The sequence below is a fragment of the Physeter macrocephalus genome, chromosome 14, assembly GCF_002837175.3.
Source record: "Physeter macrocephalus isolate SW-GA chromosome 14, ASM283717v5, whole genome shotgun sequence".
Lineage (NCBI taxonomy): Eukaryota > Metazoa > Chordata > Mammalia > Artiodactyla > Physeteridae > Physeter > Physeter macrocephalus.
In genome coordinates this window covers 106,629,319-106,649,111 of record NC_041227.1, presented here as the reverse complement: position 1 = coordinate 106,649,111, position 19,793 = coordinate 106,629,319, and the positions used below count along the sequence as shown (strand labels likewise).

The 19,793-nt window shown below is 35.0% G+C and overlaps 1 protein-coding gene across 5 annotated transcripts in view; it reads left to right on the top strand.

Moving 5' to 3' along the window:
• STXBP4 (syntaxin binding protein 4) overlaps positions 1–19,793 on the top strand; it is a 199,734-nt gene that overhangs the window by 113,069 nt on the left and 66,872 nt on the right. For 3 of the 5 annotated variants that reach the window (XM_024127982.3, XM_024127983.3, XM_055089833.1), the window contains 4 exons: positions 4,234–4,410; positions 10,862–10,978; positions 11,468–11,517; positions 13,069–13,202. In XM_024127982.3, the coding sequence (XP_023983750.1) occupies positions 4,234–4,410; positions 10,862–10,978; positions 11,468–11,517; positions 13,069–13,202 (478 nt within the window). Of the gene's footprint in view, positions 1–4,233; positions 4,411–10,861; positions 10,979–11,467; positions 11,518–13,068; positions 13,203–13,464; positions 13,610–19,793 lie in introns of those variants that run through there. The other 2 variants (XM_055089834.1, XM_055089835.1) reach the window with 2 other exon arrangements.

Genomic DNA, 19,793 nt, shown 5'->3' with positions numbered 1-19,793 from the left:
CTGATCTTCCCTGAAGGTTCATTGTGAAATTGTGAGGTGGAAAATCCTGATTTTACAATAAGACAGTGTGAGTTGAAGGCATTTCCTCAGTGTCACTGAAAGAAAGTTAAGTCAGAGATTTGCCTTCATAATTCATGATTCCCTTCTAGTGCATTTGTTTGTACTGCTTAGTATTAAAAAGCATAATGCTTATGTTGATTTTTCTATTTACTATTACATCTTAGTTTCTCTTATTTTCTAACTTTCTAAAATGAATTAATCTGTACCTAATACAAAGTAAATCAGTGAACTGGCTGCCGCATTTACCCTGATGGGATTTCAGGCTCATGGTAAGGTACTGGGTAAATTCTGGCTCAGTTGTTACTGACATAGGAGGCTTTACAGTTATTAGAAGACAGCCCAGGAGGAAAAGAAAAAATGGATTTATGTGATCCTGTATTGCTAAATACGGCACACTGCTGCTATCTTCTCTTTACTGCTTTCTCTAAGAGTCATCATTTCAATGCACTAATCTTTTAAACAGCCGTTCAGTGTGAATTGGGCTAGAACTTTGCTAAGGGGTCACATTTACCAACCTGACAGTTATACATTTACAAAAGAAATAGCATGAATTTATTCAGCATCAAAACCTCTGCATCTTTTACCACCCAACTGCCTTTCACACCATATTGCCATCAGTGCACTATAATGGCTATATAAATTCCATCCAGATTCTTCTTTTAATTAACTAGTATTCTTTGAACAAAAATAAAAGTGCTGTTTTTATAGAGGAATAAAAACTGCATAAAGCGAGTGTGAAGGATACAAATCACCAAATTAGTTATTCTTTATTGCAGCTATGGAGAATTCTCTGTCCCTCCCTTTCTCTTCAGTAGCAATATTTTTTTTCCTAGCCTGAGTGAATGGAAAATGGGGAACAGTGTAGCAGCCTCGAATGTGTTTGAGTTTATTGTAATGACCACATCCTAAAAGCTCATGCAGGGCTGGGCACTGATGATATTGTCATCTACAAATGATTTGGTTTATAACATTTTCTGTTGTTGGTAGCCAAGAGCACGAACTTTGTAACTATACTGCCTGGGTTCAAATCCCAGCTCAGCCACTTATTAAGTTTGCGATTCTGAGCAAGTTCCTTAACGTTTCAGTTTCCTATCTATTAAATCAGGATAATAATAGACATACCTCTCACAGCATTAGGCGGATTAGCTGAGTTGATCCATGTAAAACATCTAGAGCCCTGTCAACACATACTAAGCTGTTACCTCCTGAATGCACAGTCTAATGTGAGGTTGATCCTGCTCTGACACTCGTGACCCTTGATCACCTGGGCTGAACTGACTGATGTGGTAGTTAGGTAAATGTCCTTTTATTTCCTTAGATATTTCTTTCTAAGAGTACCTTTTATTACAAGACAATTACTTTTAAAAATAAGGAAGCAAAGTTATTTCAGTCAAGGGTACAATAGGCAGTTGGTTGGCCGTGTCTCCATCCTGCCACTGCTGCCAGATCTAGCTTTCTAAACCACTGTGTTCTCATATCAATTTCTGCTCAGAAGGTTTCAAGCCTTCCCCAGATCCAAGCACCTTTGCCTATCACGCAATTTCTACCAGAGCCCAGCCCTTTCCCTCCCTCTCCCCAATCTTTTTTATCCATTGTGCCCCTAGAGGAAGCATCTACTCCAGTCAAAGTTGATCTATTTCAAAGTTAGCCATTTCTCAAATGTACCGCATTCAGATTCCTTCTTTTCCCTCTTCCTTTGTTCACATTGTTCGTTTGTCTAACATGTCCTACTCTCTTCCTCCACTTATCTAAGTCATACCTTCTGTTCTAAGCTGAGCCATAAAAGGGAAAGTGTCTTTTACCCCCTTTGTATTTTTTATCACATAACATGATTGTCTGGATGCGGTAAGTGCTAAGTAAAAGTTGTTAATGATGAAGAACTCTCCTGTTAGCTCTATTTTCAAACTACATTTATTTCTTTTATTTTCATAAATGTATTCATTTATGAGTTTTTGGCTGCATTGGGTCTTCATTGCTGTGTGCGGGTTTTCTTTAGTTGAGGTGAGCGGGGGCTACTCTTCGTTGTGGTGCGCGGGCTTCTCATTGCGGTGGCTTCTCTTGTTGCAGAGCACGGGCTCTAAGTGCGCGGGCTTCAGTAGTTGTGGCACGTGGGCTCAGTAGTTGTGGCTTGCGGGCTCTAGAGTGCAGGCTTGTAGTTGTGGCACATGGGCTTAGCTGTTCCGCGGCATGTGGGATTTTCCCGGACCAGGGCTCGAACCCATGTCCCCTGCATTGGCAGGCGGATTCTTAACCACTGCGCCACCAGGGAAGCCCTCCGACTACATTTAGAGTCTCACCACTTCACACCATCTCCACCACTGTCACCCTGCCCAAGCTAAAGTAACTGTAGCTTGCCTATCCCATTCCTCTTCTCCCTATTCCACCCTTGCCTACTCCTGTGATGAGTTGTCTGCTCTCAACACAGCAGTGAAAGTAACCCACATAAAATTTAAGTCAGATCATACCACTTCTGTGCTCAGAACTCTCCAGTCACTTCCCCTCTCACCCTGAGTAAAACTAAAGTCCTCTCAGTGGCCTCCAAAGCCTCTTGAGATCTGCAACTCCACGCCAACACCATCCCTGCCCAAACTCCTGTGACCACTTTGCCCTCATTTCCTACTATTCCCTTCTTCCTGTCCCCTACTACTGTCTACTTCTGCCACACTGGCTTCCTTGCCGTTCTCTGAAGATGCAAGGCACAATCCTGTCTCAGGACCTTTGCACAAATTGTTCTCTCTGCCCAGAAAGTTCCTCCTTGGGAAACTTTCATGGCTCCATCCTTCCTGCAGTTCTCTAATTAAATGTCTTCTCAATGAGATCTTCATTGATTATCCCTAATTTGCTGTCTATCTTCCCAAACTTTCAATAGATTGTAAATTCTGGGGGACAAAAGGAGGACTTTTTGTCTATTTCCTTAGGTGCTCTGTCCTCAGTACCTGAAACAGAAACTGACACATAATAAGTACTTAATAGTTATTGAATGTATGAATGAAAAATTGACCCTTAAAAATATGTCCCATAGTAAAAATACTTCTAACCCTCCCTTAGGCTCAAACAAAAGCAAGTGTCCTATAATAGGTCCCAGAAAATTAAAATAACCACAGTTGAATATTAGCCATGGCAATTGTAGCAGAAAGTTCCATTGCAGAGAAAAGAGATTTCTGCATCAAGTAAAGAAAAAGAAGCGGTTTACATTATAACAAGTGCCATATTAAATTATATTGGTGTCCTGGGGGACTGTTATTGACCCAACAGCACACATTTTTGAGAGAGCAAGTGGTTTTGCCCACACTGTCCTCTTCCTAAGGTGGAGAATGTAGCTATTACATAGTTTTGTTTTGTTTTTGTTTTTGTTTGTCATCTAGCGGTGGAATAAAATGGTGAAAAGAGCATTAATGTTGGAGTCAGGTAAACCTGGCTTTAAATTCGGGCACTAGTATGTGTTCTTGGATAGGATATGTAACCTCTCTGAGCCTCTGTCTGATTATGTATAAAATGGTTTTTAATAATGCCTTTCCCTCATTGTTGTTCTAAATGTTAAATGGGAGAAGACGCATGAATTACCTGAGACGTAACATGTGGTTAATAAATGTATTGTGAACATTGCATCCCATAGAAATAGCTGTATATTTTGCTACTGAATTCTTCCTTTTGGCTTAAATCAAAATGGAGAAGTAGCAGTTAGACTGATGTCTAGGAATAAGCTTTGGCTCCTGGGGCTTGGACCACGGAGAAGCCCTCAACACTATAAATCTCTCAGCAGTATCTGATGAAGCTGCAAGAGCCTTCCTAGAACATGAGCCTACCACCTGCTTGACTTTTGTAGAAGCCTACTCTTTTTATCTTTTGAGCTAATTCTTAGTCTTCTATTTTCCACTTTCAATTCTCTTTTGCTTCTCTTATTTTCAAAATTCTATGCTAGATGTGTGAAGTTGGAGATTCCATACTGAAAGTTTTCTAAGAAATGAAGAAAGGAAAAATAAGGTCAGGCAGCTACTCTGTATAATAAAATAATGTGAATATTAATTTTCAAATTGAGATGTGAGAAACATATGTATATTGATTCACTTTTAGAATTAGAACTTCCAGGAAGGAGGAAAATATTTTGTTTAAACCACTGAATTGTTTTTACATGGTTTTTTTTTCAATGACATTATTTTTTGAAATCTTTAGGAAGCCAAAGCTGTGGTCGAAGAAACAAGAGCCCTGCGAAGTCGGCTTCATCTTGCCGAAGCTGCACAGAGACAGGCACACGGAATGGAAATGGATTATGAAGAAGTGATCCGTCTGTTAGAGGCCGAGATTACAGAGCTGAAGGCTCAGCTTGCTGATTATTCTGACCAAAATAAAGTAAGCAAAACAGTTCTCTCTTCTAGTTACCATGGTTTCCTTGCCGTTGTCATGTATCCTGTTTTCATTTTCTTTTCATCTGCACTTCTAAACTAGGTCAGTGTTTGTCTTCTGTAATTCAGTGATAGGATGATGTGTCATGATGGGGGTAATGTGAAGGTTATGAGCCTCCGTTTATCCAGATAGCTTTGGGATGGAAAAGTATGTGCCCAAATTTATTCGGGTCATTGGTCAACATTGTACAGCTCAGGCACTAAGTCCTGGAACTATTTAACATTTAATTGATTACATTGGTTTCCTCCTTTTTCCTAAACTTGCTAATTTGTCCTGTGGGGATGGGAGGAGGAGAGTCTAGGGATGGGGTTTGCTCTGTGATTAGAGCACTCAAGGAAATGTGAAAGAAAGAATTTTTTGCCCAAGGCCCAAGATAATTAATAGAAAGAAACTTGAGTTTGAATTTAGCAGACTCCAATTTCAATAGCGAAATACTGAATGCTTTTCAGAAGGCAATGTGAACTTTTTTTAATGTGAAATTTTTCATTATGTGATTTTTTTAAACATACTGTATTCATTGAATGGTCTTCAAAAACTGTAACAGACATTTTTATTTCACTGAAGTAAGGTAGAAAATTAAATAAATTGAAATAGATATTTTATAACTTCATAGAGTTCATTTATAACCATAGTGTTTATATCTCTCTAATACAGTCATCTTTCAAGAGAACATAAAACAAATTTGAGAAATTTTTGTGTATTTATTTAAACATAAAAAAGTTAACTACTTTAAATATACCAAGTAGAAATGAAACCAGTTTTAGAAAAGCAAAATACAGAAGAAAATCTGAAATATTCTTTGGTTAGCTCTTAAGAATCACTAATATATTTCTCACATCTGTCCATTTAAACCAATTCCAAAAGAAGGTTGACATTCCTGTCACCCTTGGATAATACCACAAGGCCAAGGGGAAAACATTACTTGAGACAGCAGAAATACTTAGGAATATTACATGTATTTATTATTCTTCACCCAGTATTTACATTCTGAAATCAGAGATATGTGCTTATTTCATGTGAGTGACTTTAACATGATTCTGAAAATATTTTGGGAATTTTCAAAATACTAAAAGTACTTTTTTTAAATAATAACTTGATTTACTTTTGGAGGGATAATCAAGTCTTTAAAAATACTTTCTTTTTAAATAATATAACATTCAAGGAGTTCACATGAATTTATTCATTTTGTTTAAAGCATAAGTTATTTGCTATTCTTTCTTCCAGCTCCTAGCTAAGAAACGTTTTGGTCCTAAGTCGTGTAGTAATATAATTAATTCACTTCTTCTCTTTTTTAGCATAATGGTGTCTCATGCCATTCCTCTTAACAAAATCCTAAACTAAACCATTAACCTGTCTCTGAAAATAATCTTTTTTTTTTCCAAAGAGGAGATGTTATACATGAGCATCTTAACATTTTCCAAACCCAATACCAGTGGAGAAGTAGAAGGAAATTTTTTTTTAATTGTTTGAGATTGCTTGAAGAGACACTGACCAAGATATTACAGGATTCAGATTCAAATATTCATTTTTAAGGCAGATTCTTTTTGTAACAATATTATTTTCTTACAAGTTTTCCCTTATATTATCTCTATATTTACTTATTTCCTTTTTTTTTTCACCTTCAGCTTAAGAAATAAAACTTTACCTGTACCTTCGAAGACCCACAATATCCCTTTCCAATTGCATCCCCCTCCCTTGACCTCATAGGTAAACAAACCACTTTCCTGGATTTAGTGTTAAACATTTTCTAGATAATTTTACTACCTATGTATATATCCCTTAACAATATGTTGTTTAATTTTGCCTGTTTGTCAACTTTATGTAAATAGAAATATACTACTTTTATTGTTCCAACTTGGTTTTTCACTCAAAATTTTGTTTTGTGATTCATCTATTTGAAGTTTATAGCTAGTTCATGACTTTTCATTGCTTTTTTGTACTCCATTGAGTGGATATACTAAAGTATATTTGTCCATTCTGTATTTGATGGACAGTCCAATTGTTTCAGTTTTCTTCTATTATGAACAATGTTGCTGAAAACAGTTTTGTACGTATATCCTGCTCCACATGTGTAACAGTTCTCTTGGGTTCATATCTTGGAGTGGAATTGCTAAGTTGAATGATGATTATATGATCAACTTTACTAATTACAATTAGGCAATGCCTAATTGTGTTTGAAAGTGTTTGAACCAATTTTACTCCCAACAGTAATGAATGAGAATTACCGTTTACCCCAAATCCTTGCTGATGCTTGCTTTCTTTTACTTTTAATTTTTATCAAACTGTTAGGTGTGATAAGTGTATCTCATTGTGGTTTAATTTGAATTTCTCTAATGATTTTGAGCTACTGATGTGCTGGGACCAGCTGGTAGTGGTTTATGAGAGCTGACTGTGTACAGTTCTTCTTAACTGCATGTTCAATGACATCAGGTTGTTAGCTGGAAATCAGCCATGGTGGGGTTATTTACACCCCCAAATGCAATAAACCAGGGCTTTGCTTCTTGTCCCAGATAGTCAGTTGAGCTAATATTTATGCATTTATTAGGCATTTGTGTTTCTATGTGAAATGCTTCTTCATATCTTTTAACCATTTTTCCATTGGGTTATTTGTCTTTTTTATATTCATATGTAGTGATTGTTTGTATGTTCTGGTTACTAACCTATCTTATATTTTATGTTGTAAAAATCCTCTCTGGAATTTATAGCTTACCTTTTCACCCTCTGGTGAAATGAACAGGTGTTATTTTCAAGTAATCAGACTTTTCAGTCTTTTCTCTCATGTGTCTTTCCAGAAGTCCTTCCATTCCCAAAGATATTTTTATATTTGTCTCTAAAAGTATTAAAACTTTGATCCTTCTGTCATGGTTTTATGTCATTGTATAAGGTGGGGATTCATTTCATTCTTTCTTTTTTATTCTAAGTGAGTGACCAACTATCCCAGCACCACTCATTCAAAAGTCTCTTTTACTCTAAATCTTGATCCAATCAACCTGTCTAGTTCTTTTTCTTTAAAAGTGTGTTGACTACATAACCCTTTGATCTTTTATATGTATTTTAGACTCAGATTATAAATTCCATTAAAAGAAATTAATACAATTGCCATTTTTACAGAAAATGCATTAAATATATAATTTGGGGAAAATTTACATATTTATGATTGCGTCTTGATTCATAAACATCATTGAGGAACAGAAAGGTTAATTGCATGTGGCCAGAGAATCTAGTCTATAGATAACTCCAAAATTCTTTGATGGTTGCTTCATGGCTTACTATATGACCAATATTTACAAATATTCAAAGAGAGCTTGAAAAGAATTCTGCAATCATTTGATGTGTTGTTTTATATAGTCCACCAGATCAGGATCATTAATTGTGGGGTTCAATTCTTCTCTAGTCATATTAATTTCTTTGTCAGGGAATAGGTTAAAATTTCCCTTGTGATTACTTTTTTAAATTTTCTGTATATATTTGAAGTAATGTTTTAGATTGCATACAAGCTTAGAATTATGTTATCATCCTTTCATGAAAATGTTGTGACTCTTCAATCTGCCTTCCTCCTTAATGCTTATTTTTGATTGATACTAAAATAGTTATACCAGCTTTCTTTTGGTATTTACCTATGTATTTTTTCCATCCTTTTACTTTCAACTTTTCAGTGTCCTTATATTTTAATTGTGTCTATGATAAACAACTGGTAGTTGGATTTTTTTCCCCATTTTACTGTTTTTTGACCTTTAATTGGAAAGGTCTTTCCATTTACATTCTTATTCTCAAATGCACTTGTCTTCATTTCTACCCTTTTATTTTGTGCATTTTATTTGTCCCATGTTTTCTAGTTGTTTGTCATTTCTTGCCTCCCTTTTTTTTTTCTTTTTTGGATTGGGTCAGACTTCTCCTGTGTTCCCCTACTCCCATTTCATTTATTTTACTCTGCTAGTTTAGAAGTTAGACACTCGGTTTCTAATTTTTAAAGATTATATTAGAAATGTTAACAGTCTATTTTAACTTAAATTATAAAATGAATCACTGGCTTTCCACTTCTTCTAAATATTGTAAGGACTTTAAAACATAAATCCAATCATCCCTTTCTGCTTAATTTCTATTAACTAAGTATTTTAGTTCTTTCTTGACTTTTAACATCATAAATTAGATACTATTACAGTTTATTTTGTGCAGTCAACCTTCATTTAGATAGACCTCCATGTTTATCATTTTCTTTGTTCAACATTCTTCCTTGCATTTCAGACATCCTTGCTAGAATTACTTTCTTTTTTCCTGAAGTACATCTTTTAGAAATTCATCTTTTAGAAATAGTGAGGATCTATTGGTAATAAACTCTATTTTTGTTTGTCTGGAAACATCTTTTTTGACTCTTGTTCTTGAAATATATTTTTGCGACATTTAGATTGTTAAATTGGCACTGAATTTCTTTCAGTGTTTTTATTCCATGGTTGTGATATCAGATGTCAGTGTGTCATTTGTTTTCTATCTGTTGTTTCTTTTTAGATGATTTTCTCTTTATCTTTAGTGTTCAGCAGTCATGTGTTCACTTATTTTTATTTATATTGCTTGAGATTCATGGAATGAGGTTCCTGATCTGAGGAACAGTGTCTTTCAACATTTCTGAAAAACCCTAAGCTTTTATCCTGACCTATTCCTCTTTCATTATTTCTAGACTGTCTTATGTAATTCAGATTGGATGTATGCTAGATCTTCTTCCAGTTATTTTTTCTTTTCATATTTTCCATTTTTATTTTTATGCTGTATTATGAGAAGTTTCTTTACCTCTGTCTTCCAGTTCACCCATTCTCTTTTCATCTGTATCTAATTGGATAGTAAATGCATAAATTGAGTTTCTAATTATTACTGCATTTATTTTTTTTAAACATCTTTATTGGAGTATAATTGCTTTATATTGTTGTGTTAGTTGCTGCTGTATAACAAAGTGAATCAGCTATACATATACATATATCCCCATACCCCCTCTCTCCTGCATCTCCCTCCCACCCTCCCTGTATTTTTACTTTTCAGATCGATTTTTTTGTGTCATCTGGATCTATTTTGATAGTTTCTTGTTTCTTTATTATGCTTCAAATTCTTAATTTTTAAAACATATTAAACATAACTTTATATTCTGTATCTGATCACTTCAGTAGCTGCTATCTCTATAGGTTTGATCCTATAATTTGTTTCCTTCAGCTGACTTTTCATCCATAGTAGCTTATTTGCTGAGATCATGTTCTTTTGATACATTAAATGTAGGCATTCTTTGATGTCTGAGTTTAGCAAATAACCCACTAGAGAATTTTTTGTTTGCTTTTACCAGCCAGGGACCAATTTAAACTAAATTTTCAGCTTATGAATGTACAGGCCACACAGGTAATATAAATTCTGACCTGGAACCTGCTTGAGTTGGGGGACTGTGGTTGGCAATTATTCAGGGGACACTTTTTTAACCATTCACCAGAGGCAAAATCAAAAGGTTTGTTTCTCCTTAATTCACCCATTAAAGTTCTCCTGTTTGCCATTTGTGCCTGATGAAACCCCAAACTATAGGCCTCCAAGGATCAGCAAATACCCTGAGATCAAATTGTGCTACAGTGTACTCTAACTTCAGTGGGTTCACTCAGCATTGCTATTGCTTATCTTCATGAAATTCCTTCACTTTTCCTGGAATTCTTTTACTTCCCCATCAGCTCAGCTTTACATTGGGTCATATTACATTAAATATGTATGTATATCTTCAGCATGTTGGATTGTGCCACACTAATAGGGGTTTCCGTCAGCCTCTGGTAACCATGTTGTCAAGAAACACCATAAACTAATTAAAATGTATTTTAATATAAGAATATAATATAAACTAATTAAAATGTATTTTTTTAACATCTTTATTGGAGTATAATTGCTTTACAATGGTGTGTTAGTTTCTGCTTTACAACAAAGTGAATCAGTTATACATATACATATGTTCCCATATCTCTTCCCTCTTGCGTCTCCCTCCCTCCCACCCTCCCTATCCCACCCCTCTAGGTGGTCACAAACCACCTAGCTGATCTCCCTGTGCTATGAGGCTGCTTCCCACTAGCTATCCACCCTACGTTTGGTAGTGTATATATATCCATGCCACTCTCTCACTTCGTCACAGCTTACCCTTATTTTATATTTTAATATAAAGTTATTTGTAGCTTATCTTAAAAAGTTTGCAGCATTCCTGAGCAGTTTAACTTTTAAAAATACGCAATTAGTTAAGTACCCCCCAAAATCAGAAGATATGTACAATGAGAGAAAATAAATGATATAGTAATGTTGGATATTAGTTAATAAAAAATGAAAATAGGAGCCACTAGTATAAAATTGAAGAAATGTATAATATGTTCCTTTTGATATCTCTGTCCAGGAAAGTGTTCAGGAGTTAAGAAAGCGAATCACGGTACTTGACTGCCAATTGCGAAAATCAGAAATGGCTCGAAAAACTTTTGAGGCATCCACTGAAAAGCTTCTTCATTTTGTAGAGGTAAATTTTCCTGTTACATCACTTTATGTCCATTTTTAAGAAATGTATAGACAACTGACATACAGGTAAATGTCCTGGTGTTTGATGGCTAGTGATACGTTCTCTGGGCTCAAAACAGCAATGGTGACTTACAGTAAGATTTTAAATTGCTTAGATAATGAAAAGACCAGCTAACATACAAATTAAGAGAAATAATTTAGACAGGGTAATATGATCCCAAATATATACTATGTTTTAATGAACACTTTCTTAACTTTTGATACTAGGTAAACATTAGTTGATAACTACCCTATAAAGAAATGTTTCTCTGTGTATTATAATTCTGAATAGAATTGTATGTTAATGTAATTGATTTTTGTCCCTATATAACAGAAACACCTTTTTAATCATATGGGTGGAGGGGGTTATAAATATTATTTAAGCAAGAGAAAACATTTTAAAAAGCTATCAAAGTTACATTATCATCTTCACTCTCTTGTTTGTCTCTAGGCTATTCAAGAAGTGTTTTGTGATAATTCTCTTCCTTTGTCAAATTTAAGGTAAGAAAATTTAAGTGCTTTCTGCAGAGTATGGCCACTGATTACATTCTTCATCTGGTACTTGTGCTAAAATACTAAAATCTCTTAAAGTCTTAAGATAGTCAAAGCAATTTTTTCCTTTTATAAAGACTGCCACTAGCAATGTAGTTCTACTTCTAGCAATGTATGCTTGCAGAAACATAGGAAAACTCCACCCTTTTCTGTGAAAACAGCAGTTCAATAAATGAAGATGATTCATTATATTTTAAGTTTCCACGTAGCATTTTTGAATTTAGAAAAATATTGTAGTACATGGTAGTACATATGGTAGTACACCTTTAAACTCATTTTAATGTAATACTTTATTTCTTCAGGTGAAATCTGATGTTTTTATTGTTATTTATGCTGCTTATGATGTAAAATAATTATGTGAATACCATGATGATTATTTTCAGTATGATGTTAAAATACTCAGCAGTCAGATTCCGCTTGTATGGGTTAGACATGTCCCCAACTCCCACCACCCAAGGTTTCATTGTGACCTTGAATAATAATTCAAAAGCTTTGGTATTAAAAATGACTATTTAAAAGCCAGAGCCTGCCCTTGCAGGTTCACAGAACAAAGGTAACTTTAAAAAGCAACGTTAATATATGTAACAATCACTTTGCTGTACACCTGAAAGTAACACAACATTGTAAATCAGCTATACATCAATTTTTTTTTAAAAAAAAGCAACATTAAGCTACTTTTTGCTACATCTTGGAAAGTTAAACACTAGTAAAATTTGGCTCAGTCTTTTTAATACACTATATCATCTATAGTGGATGTTGGCCTTGGTATTCTACACAGAATAAAGGCTCTGAATTTGAGAATTGATGCTTTAGTTTCTCCTTGTGAATTAATACTATCATGCTTAGGAAGATGGATTATAAGTAATGATGGCTTTGTCATCAGTTTAAAATTGTCTCTTTTCAAGTAAAAGTTTCAGCATAATGGTAAAAGTAAACCCTTGCCTTTTAATTGTATCAGAATGCATTCATTTCTGGTGACATTCGCATTTTTTAAAAGCGGTATAAATGCTCTAGGCTTTTTTAGATTTAGGGATAGCAAATGGAAGAGTTTAAGAGAGAATTTCAGGAACAAATATACATATTGAATTTATGTTTAATATTACTAGAAGTAGTAGTAAATGTCTCTTTAATAAATTTATGTTTAAGTGCTTAATTTAAGTGTTTACAAAACTAAATAAAGGCCACATCATGTTAGCATAACACAAGCAGTCACAAAATAAGCCAAACAAATGATTTAGGAGGGAGCTATCCTTCTATCCCTTCCTCCTTATGTATAAGGTAAACCTAATTTTTTAAATATGCCTATTTATTATATAATAAAGAATTGAAAACAAATATTATTTTGTGGGAATTATTTCGATTATGGCTATAAGAATACAATGTTCCCAGAAATCAAAAATTTTTGTACAATTTCATAACTAATAAGAAGAATTCAGATTTAGCAAAGATAGATATTATTCATTGTATAATAAGTTTAGCTTTATTTTATTGCCCCCATAGTGAAAGAAGAGCTATGTTAGCTTCCCAGACATCCCTCACACCACTGGGAAGGAGTGGACGTAACATCCCAGCAACGCTGGCACTTGAATCTAAGGAGCTTGTTAAATCTGTCCGTGCCATACTTGATATGGATTGTAAGTTTTCTGCATTTTTTTCACGCTTTTAAAAATAACTTATTTAGCAAAACAAAAGAAGAAAATTTCAAGCTTGATAGTTTAATCTTGTTAAATGCATTGGTTTGCCTACGGTAAAATTGATAGCTGATCGATAAAAATCTTAATGCAACCAATTGTAGGGGGAGAATACTTGCTTTATTTAAAGTGCTCAAAATGGCTTCCAACAGAAGATAGCTGATTAAGACTTTTTTTTTTTTTTAACCTCTACTTCCATCTAAAGTCTCTTTGAAATGGAAGAATAAATATAAAAATAAATCCACAACAGCACTGGAAACCTAGAAGGTTGGAATCAACATTGAGGAAATTTTTAATAATATACAACAGATGGAATAAGATTGAAGATACAGCCCAGCTATGCAAAAGACCCCAGAACACAATAAAGGTGAAAGACAGTGAGTTAAGTAGAACCATGAAAAACCCTCAAGATCACAAGCAGGGAAAACTAGGAACAAACCCCGGGGTAGTCAGCAGGGTAACTAATTAAAGGGCTGTAGAGCAGGTGAACCAGTTCCCTACTCTTCAGAGCTGAGAGAATACCTCTTTCAAGGGACTGCATGATCTGTCACTGGACACCCCCAGAGTCAGCCGTGCTCTCAGTAACCTCCAGCATCCCAACTGAGAGGGAGATCCTTGGGCAAAGCTTAAATGATTAGATATTTCCATCCTTCCCTCTTCCTATCTCCAGGTACTTTTTTCCCAACATGTATTTGGACTTCCTTTCTGTTTGTGTTCTGTCTCTTCCCTTGGAGTCAGTCTGTCTGCTGGTTGTCTTTGTGCTAGCATCTAACAGTCCATTATTCCTCTAGTTTGCACTCTTAATCTCCATGCTGGGGACCAGATTTTATATATATATAAAATCTGGATTGACATCTGGATTAACATCTGGATTTATATATATATATATAGAGAGAGAGAGAGAGACAGAGAGAGAAATAAAAGTCTGTGTTAGTAATCCAGATTTTATATATATATAAAATCTGGATTGACATCTGGATTAACATCTGGATTTATATATATATATAGAGAGAGAGAGAGAGAGAGAGAGACAGAGAGAGAAATAAAAGTCTGTGTTAATATACTAAAAAATCACAAAAAATTTATAAAAGAAAAAAATATCTATGTTAATCAAGTATCAAACTAGTAAGTTTTGAGTCAAGTCCTGGGTAGTAGATGACTTGACTAGGTAATAGGGCAATGTTCAAGACCCTTCCTTCAAGGTAACCTTTGACTTTAAAACAATGCTGTAGAGGATTGGAATCCATGCCTCTAATAGTATCTGCTCAATTTCTGTAATGAGTATTTTTTTGTAATTTTGTATGACCTATTACATTTTTTAAAATCAAACTATATTTTAGAAACCCTATAAAAACTCTTTTTGTAAAGAAATTCTGTATTTTTTAGGAGGGATGAAAATAGCCACTACTAATGTATTATGTGTAAGATCAGAATTTTATATATCAGACATTTTTAAGCTAGGGTGTTTACAGTGGAAGGAAACACCTGCACAGACATAGCCCAGTGGACATTGCAATCATTAATTTTAATTACCTTGCTAGCATTAACCTTTATATTTGTCAAACATGATTATTCAAAGAAAATTTTTGAAGTTCAGCAGAACTTCTTTGGAAGAAAAGTGGAAAATTACATCTTCACTTTTTATCTAAGATTATACCCACTCCGCTGCTTAAAATTAGCAAATTGTTTCTATGTTGTCTTCCTGTTTAGAAATACAATTGCTAATGTTTGCATATTTCCCAGCACTTTTGTAATTATATGTGACATATCTTTTTCAGTGTGATAATTCAGATAAGCTCAGCTCATTTTTCTTTCTCTTTAAGCAGTAGCTTTTTCTATCTGTAATGAAAAGGAGAAAATTGCTATCATGTGGTAGATAATTCAGCCACAGCCGCCACCTCATTTCCTTTGCCATGGCTATCTTATTATTTCAAGTTTCAATTTGAAATTTTCATTTGGGTAATTGCCTCCACTTTCTTGTAAATTTAAGTATACTCCAGGATGTTATACTATGGAATTTCCTCAGAAATGAAATTAAGATTTCTTAGGTCTTATAGGTTAAAACCAGTCACTAAGGAATATCTAGAGGACAATTCCAAACCATTTTTGGATCATGGACTCCATTGAAATCTGGTGAAAGTCCTCTTCCCAGAAATATGCAATTAAGCACATTTTTTCATGCATTTTCAGAGTGTTTATGAACCCCATCTTAAGAACCCCTGATGTAAAATTACAGGGAACACGAATGCTTTCTACAGCATTGCAAACATGGCCATCCATCTCTCACAAGAATACCTCTAGCAGTGGAGAAGTAAATGAATCACATAGGCAGCACTTTGAATCCACGTAAACACTGTGCCTCAGAATCTCTGATGTTCCCTAGAGGTCCCCCAGAGAGCACCTCAATTGGTCATCCAACTTCTTTAGGCAAATCACTTAACCTCTGGGCCTGTTTCCTCATATAAAAGGTAGAGATTATAATATCTGAAGTGGCAGGATTGGAGGATTAAATGAGATACATGTAAAGTACCTGAAAGTATAAGATGTTCTATAAATGGCTGTTACTGCTGCTGGTACCACATTACTATTTATAGTAATTAATTTAAAGAATACTTTTTCACTATGGTAAGTATTATATAATTATTTTCTAAAGCTTTGTTTAACTTTGATACATTTGAAAATGTGATAGATGAGACCTTTTCTTAATATATAACATTTAATGCTATTATTGATTTTGAGTTAGAACGTAATCATCACAGGAAACTGCGGTTAAATGTCTGAATCAGCAGCTTATCTTTCAGTTGTTTATTGCAAACTATAAGGAAACTTAGATCTGCTCTGTTACATTACCTTCAGTGAAACAGTATGTAGACATAATAGGCATTTTCAATCAGTACTGGAACCCCTGGAGGCCCTTATATTGATCTCCATCAATATTTACATGGTCAGCATTGTAATGCTTTAGTGTCATCTTTATTTGAAATAACTACGTTTTAAAGTGTAATCTTCATTTGATTGACATCTGGATTAACAAAATTCTGTAATGAAAGCAGGAGGAGGCAGTTCTATTTTTTTTAAATGCATATTAAAACAATATCTGAGGGCTTCCCTGGTGGCGCAGTGGTTGGGGGTCCGCCTGCCGATGCAGGGGACACGGGTTCGTAGAGGCCACAACAGTGAGAGGCCTGCGTACCGCAAAAAAAAAAAAAAAAAACCAATATCTGAAAAAAAAAATAAAACAAACAATATCTGGCTGTATATCCCATAGGAGGTTTTTTATAAAAAGAGAACTTTTTGACTCCCTGGTAAATCGGCAGAGTAAACACAGGCTTCTACCTTCCTTCCCGTGGAAATGATCAGTGGAATATAAAAATAGGGGGGAAGTCTTCAAAAGCACTAGCAGTCACAGGCAAATCCCCAAAACTTTTCAACATAGGGCAGGCAGGACCACATAGAAGAGAAGCATGAAGGTCCTCTGCTAAACAACAATAGCAATTATGGGAATAACTGGAGGGAACCATGGCAGGAGGGCACCCCTTAATGCATTCTAATTTGAAGGGGTAATGAATAAAGTCAAAGACTGGCTAGGGGCTAGATGGACTCTTTTTACTCTATAATTTTGGTGAGTCAGTGTCATTTGTTGAAATCCTCAGGGTCCACGCAGTTTCTGTGTCAAGCAGAAGGCCATCTAGGGCTTGGTCCTTTAGGCAGCCTAGACACACTTTAGACCTGACACACACTGGGGCATGCAAGAAATGTATGTAAAGAAATAAATGTAAAGGGAACCTGGCACAGCAGCTTCTGCACCACAGGCCACGTTGCTCTGCACAGCCGCCTCTGGTCCTGGCTCACGACTCACTCCCCTCAGACTGCTGCATTATCCTTATACTTGCAATGCAAGTGCATATGAGCCAGCCTCCAGCCTGAGCTTTAGAGCATACCTTCAACAACAACTTGGTTGAGTGTCAGGGCAGCCAGGGATCCACATATTCTTGCAAAGGTCAAAAACCAATTCTGAGTGGAGAGCTCTCTACATTCAAGGCTTGTATAAAGAGAAACATATAACACACACACACAGTTCATTCAAGCTCTTATAAACAAATAGATATATATGTATACATAGAAATATATGATTATGAAAAAGTCCACTTTCAAGAAAATAGGAGATAGCTGTCAAGATTCAGAATAGACTTCAGGATCAAGATGGTAGGGTGATCTCATGCCATTCTGTTCCTACACTTAGAAATGACGTTGAAAATTGTGTGTGTGTTCAAAAGATAAAAACCGAGAAAGGAACGCCTCCCTGCACCAAAAACAGAGGGTAAAACTATAATAATAACTGGGGTCTTCAGCTTCTGAGATACACAGGATTGACATGAACAGCTGGAACAAAGGTTCAAACAGCCATGAGGGCCCAAATGATGCCAGAGCAAAGGAAGCAAGGAGCAGGAACCTTCCAGCATAAAATACACTTTCTTTTCTCAACTTACTCACATATAAGGCATTAAAAAAAAAAATCCCTTCAGTTTAGGAGCCATCTGGGGCCTGCCACCAATTAAATTTGAAAGTAAGTATTCTCATCCACTACCGGTGGGAATATAACTTGACACAACATTCTTGGGAATCAGTTTTGCACTATATATCAAGAGCTTTTAAAATGTCTATTTGAAAAGTTTTTTTGAAAATTAAAAGAAAATTTTAATGGTCAAATATTTTAACCTGATAATCCCACCTGTTAGTATTTTTGCAAAGAAAATAATCAGTGATGTGCTTAAAAATGTATATACAAGTATTTTCATTGTGGCATTTCTTATAAAAGCAGAGAAGTATGGATGTTCAACTGTTACATATTGGTTGAATAATTATATAGCTTTTACTCAGCCCATTGAAAATAAGGATGAACTTTTCCCCTACCAAGCAACAACCATCCAATTACACATATTTGTCTATGTAAGACTCCTGTCTCAATTTAGATATTCCTGTCTGAAATTAGCAATATTTTAACTTTTAAAATTAGAATGTCAGTAATAGCTGCTTTTTGTATTTACATTCTGATGCTAATTAGAAGTTATTTAGGCAGATGGGAAAAGGCTCTTTGAGAAAAAGGGGAAATGCAGTACTGCAATATTTAAAGGCCTTCACAATTTTTCTTTTGGATCCAAAGCTCACACTTGATATAGCATCTTCTCATTGTACTTATTCGAGGTCTCAGACTCTCATCTTTGCTTTCCTTATTTCCTTCAAAGCATATTTTTATTAACCAACATGAATTTATCAAAGGAAAAGCCTTGTATATATATATATATACCATGTGTATACGTGTGTATAGCCATGTGTGTATATATATATATATATATATATATCTTTGAAAGTCAGCTATACTATTTAGAATGGGCATTATGGTATTTACTTCCCATAAAAAATCATATTATTTATATATCTTTCTTCCCCTAGAATTGGGGAAAATGTTTCACGCATAGGGAATAGGTTATGTGATCTGATGCCATTTGAGAGACAGTTTCACCTGTTTTAATTTTTAAGACAGACCTATTCTCTAGTGACTTGGTTATTCAGAGCCAGATAATAACCACTGTAAATATTTGTGGTGTCTTACCATTCAAGGAAAATGGCAAACTCACATATTCTCTTATATTGTTGCAAATTGAAAGTAGGTTACTGCTATAATGTTCCATTAAGAAAATATATCAAATTTAATCTTGGGTGGTTTCTGGAAAATAAACTATACTTGAGTTACTCGATTTTGCTTTAAGTGGGCAAATTATTATTAGCCTCAAGAAAAATAAGTAATTTCTTTCCTGGTACAATTTTATTTCCAAAAAAAAAGTGAGGGAAAAATATATCACTTAAGAAAAGGTAATCATTTAGATTCACTTAGATTCATTACTTCGTTCTTTCGTGAATTATTTATTGAGTATCTACAATGCGCCAGACCCTGACGTAGACCCTTTGATAACAGCATAAACAAAATCCTTGCTATCAAGCTGCTTAAGTAAATTGTAAGGGCAGAGATGGACAAACAAGTTAGCAAATAAGTACCTGACAATTCCAGACAGAGATGACTGTTAAGCATATAATAAGCCAGATGATGTGTAAGGGAATGTGAGTAAGTGGGGATGCTACTTCTCCTTTTTTGAAGAGGTGACATTTGAACCAAGATCCAGCCAGGAGGAAACCTCTATGGAAAGAGTTTTTTAGGCCAACTATAAAAGCTTTGAGATAGGAGCAATCTTGACATATTTGAGGGACAGAAAAAAAGCCTGGGCATCTGATACATATGAGCAAGCAGGAGAGTAGCAGGAGGTAAGGGTGGAGATTTAGAAAGGAGGCAGATCATATAGGGCTTTGAACACCATAGGAAGGAGTTTGGATTGTATTTTGAGTATTATAGAAGCCATTAATGGTTTTAAGCAGAAGGAATAACATGATCGATCTGGTCTACATTTTAAAAGATCATTCAGGCAATTTTTTGAAACTGGACTGTAGGAGTAGCGAAGAGTGAAGAAAGCAGGAAGA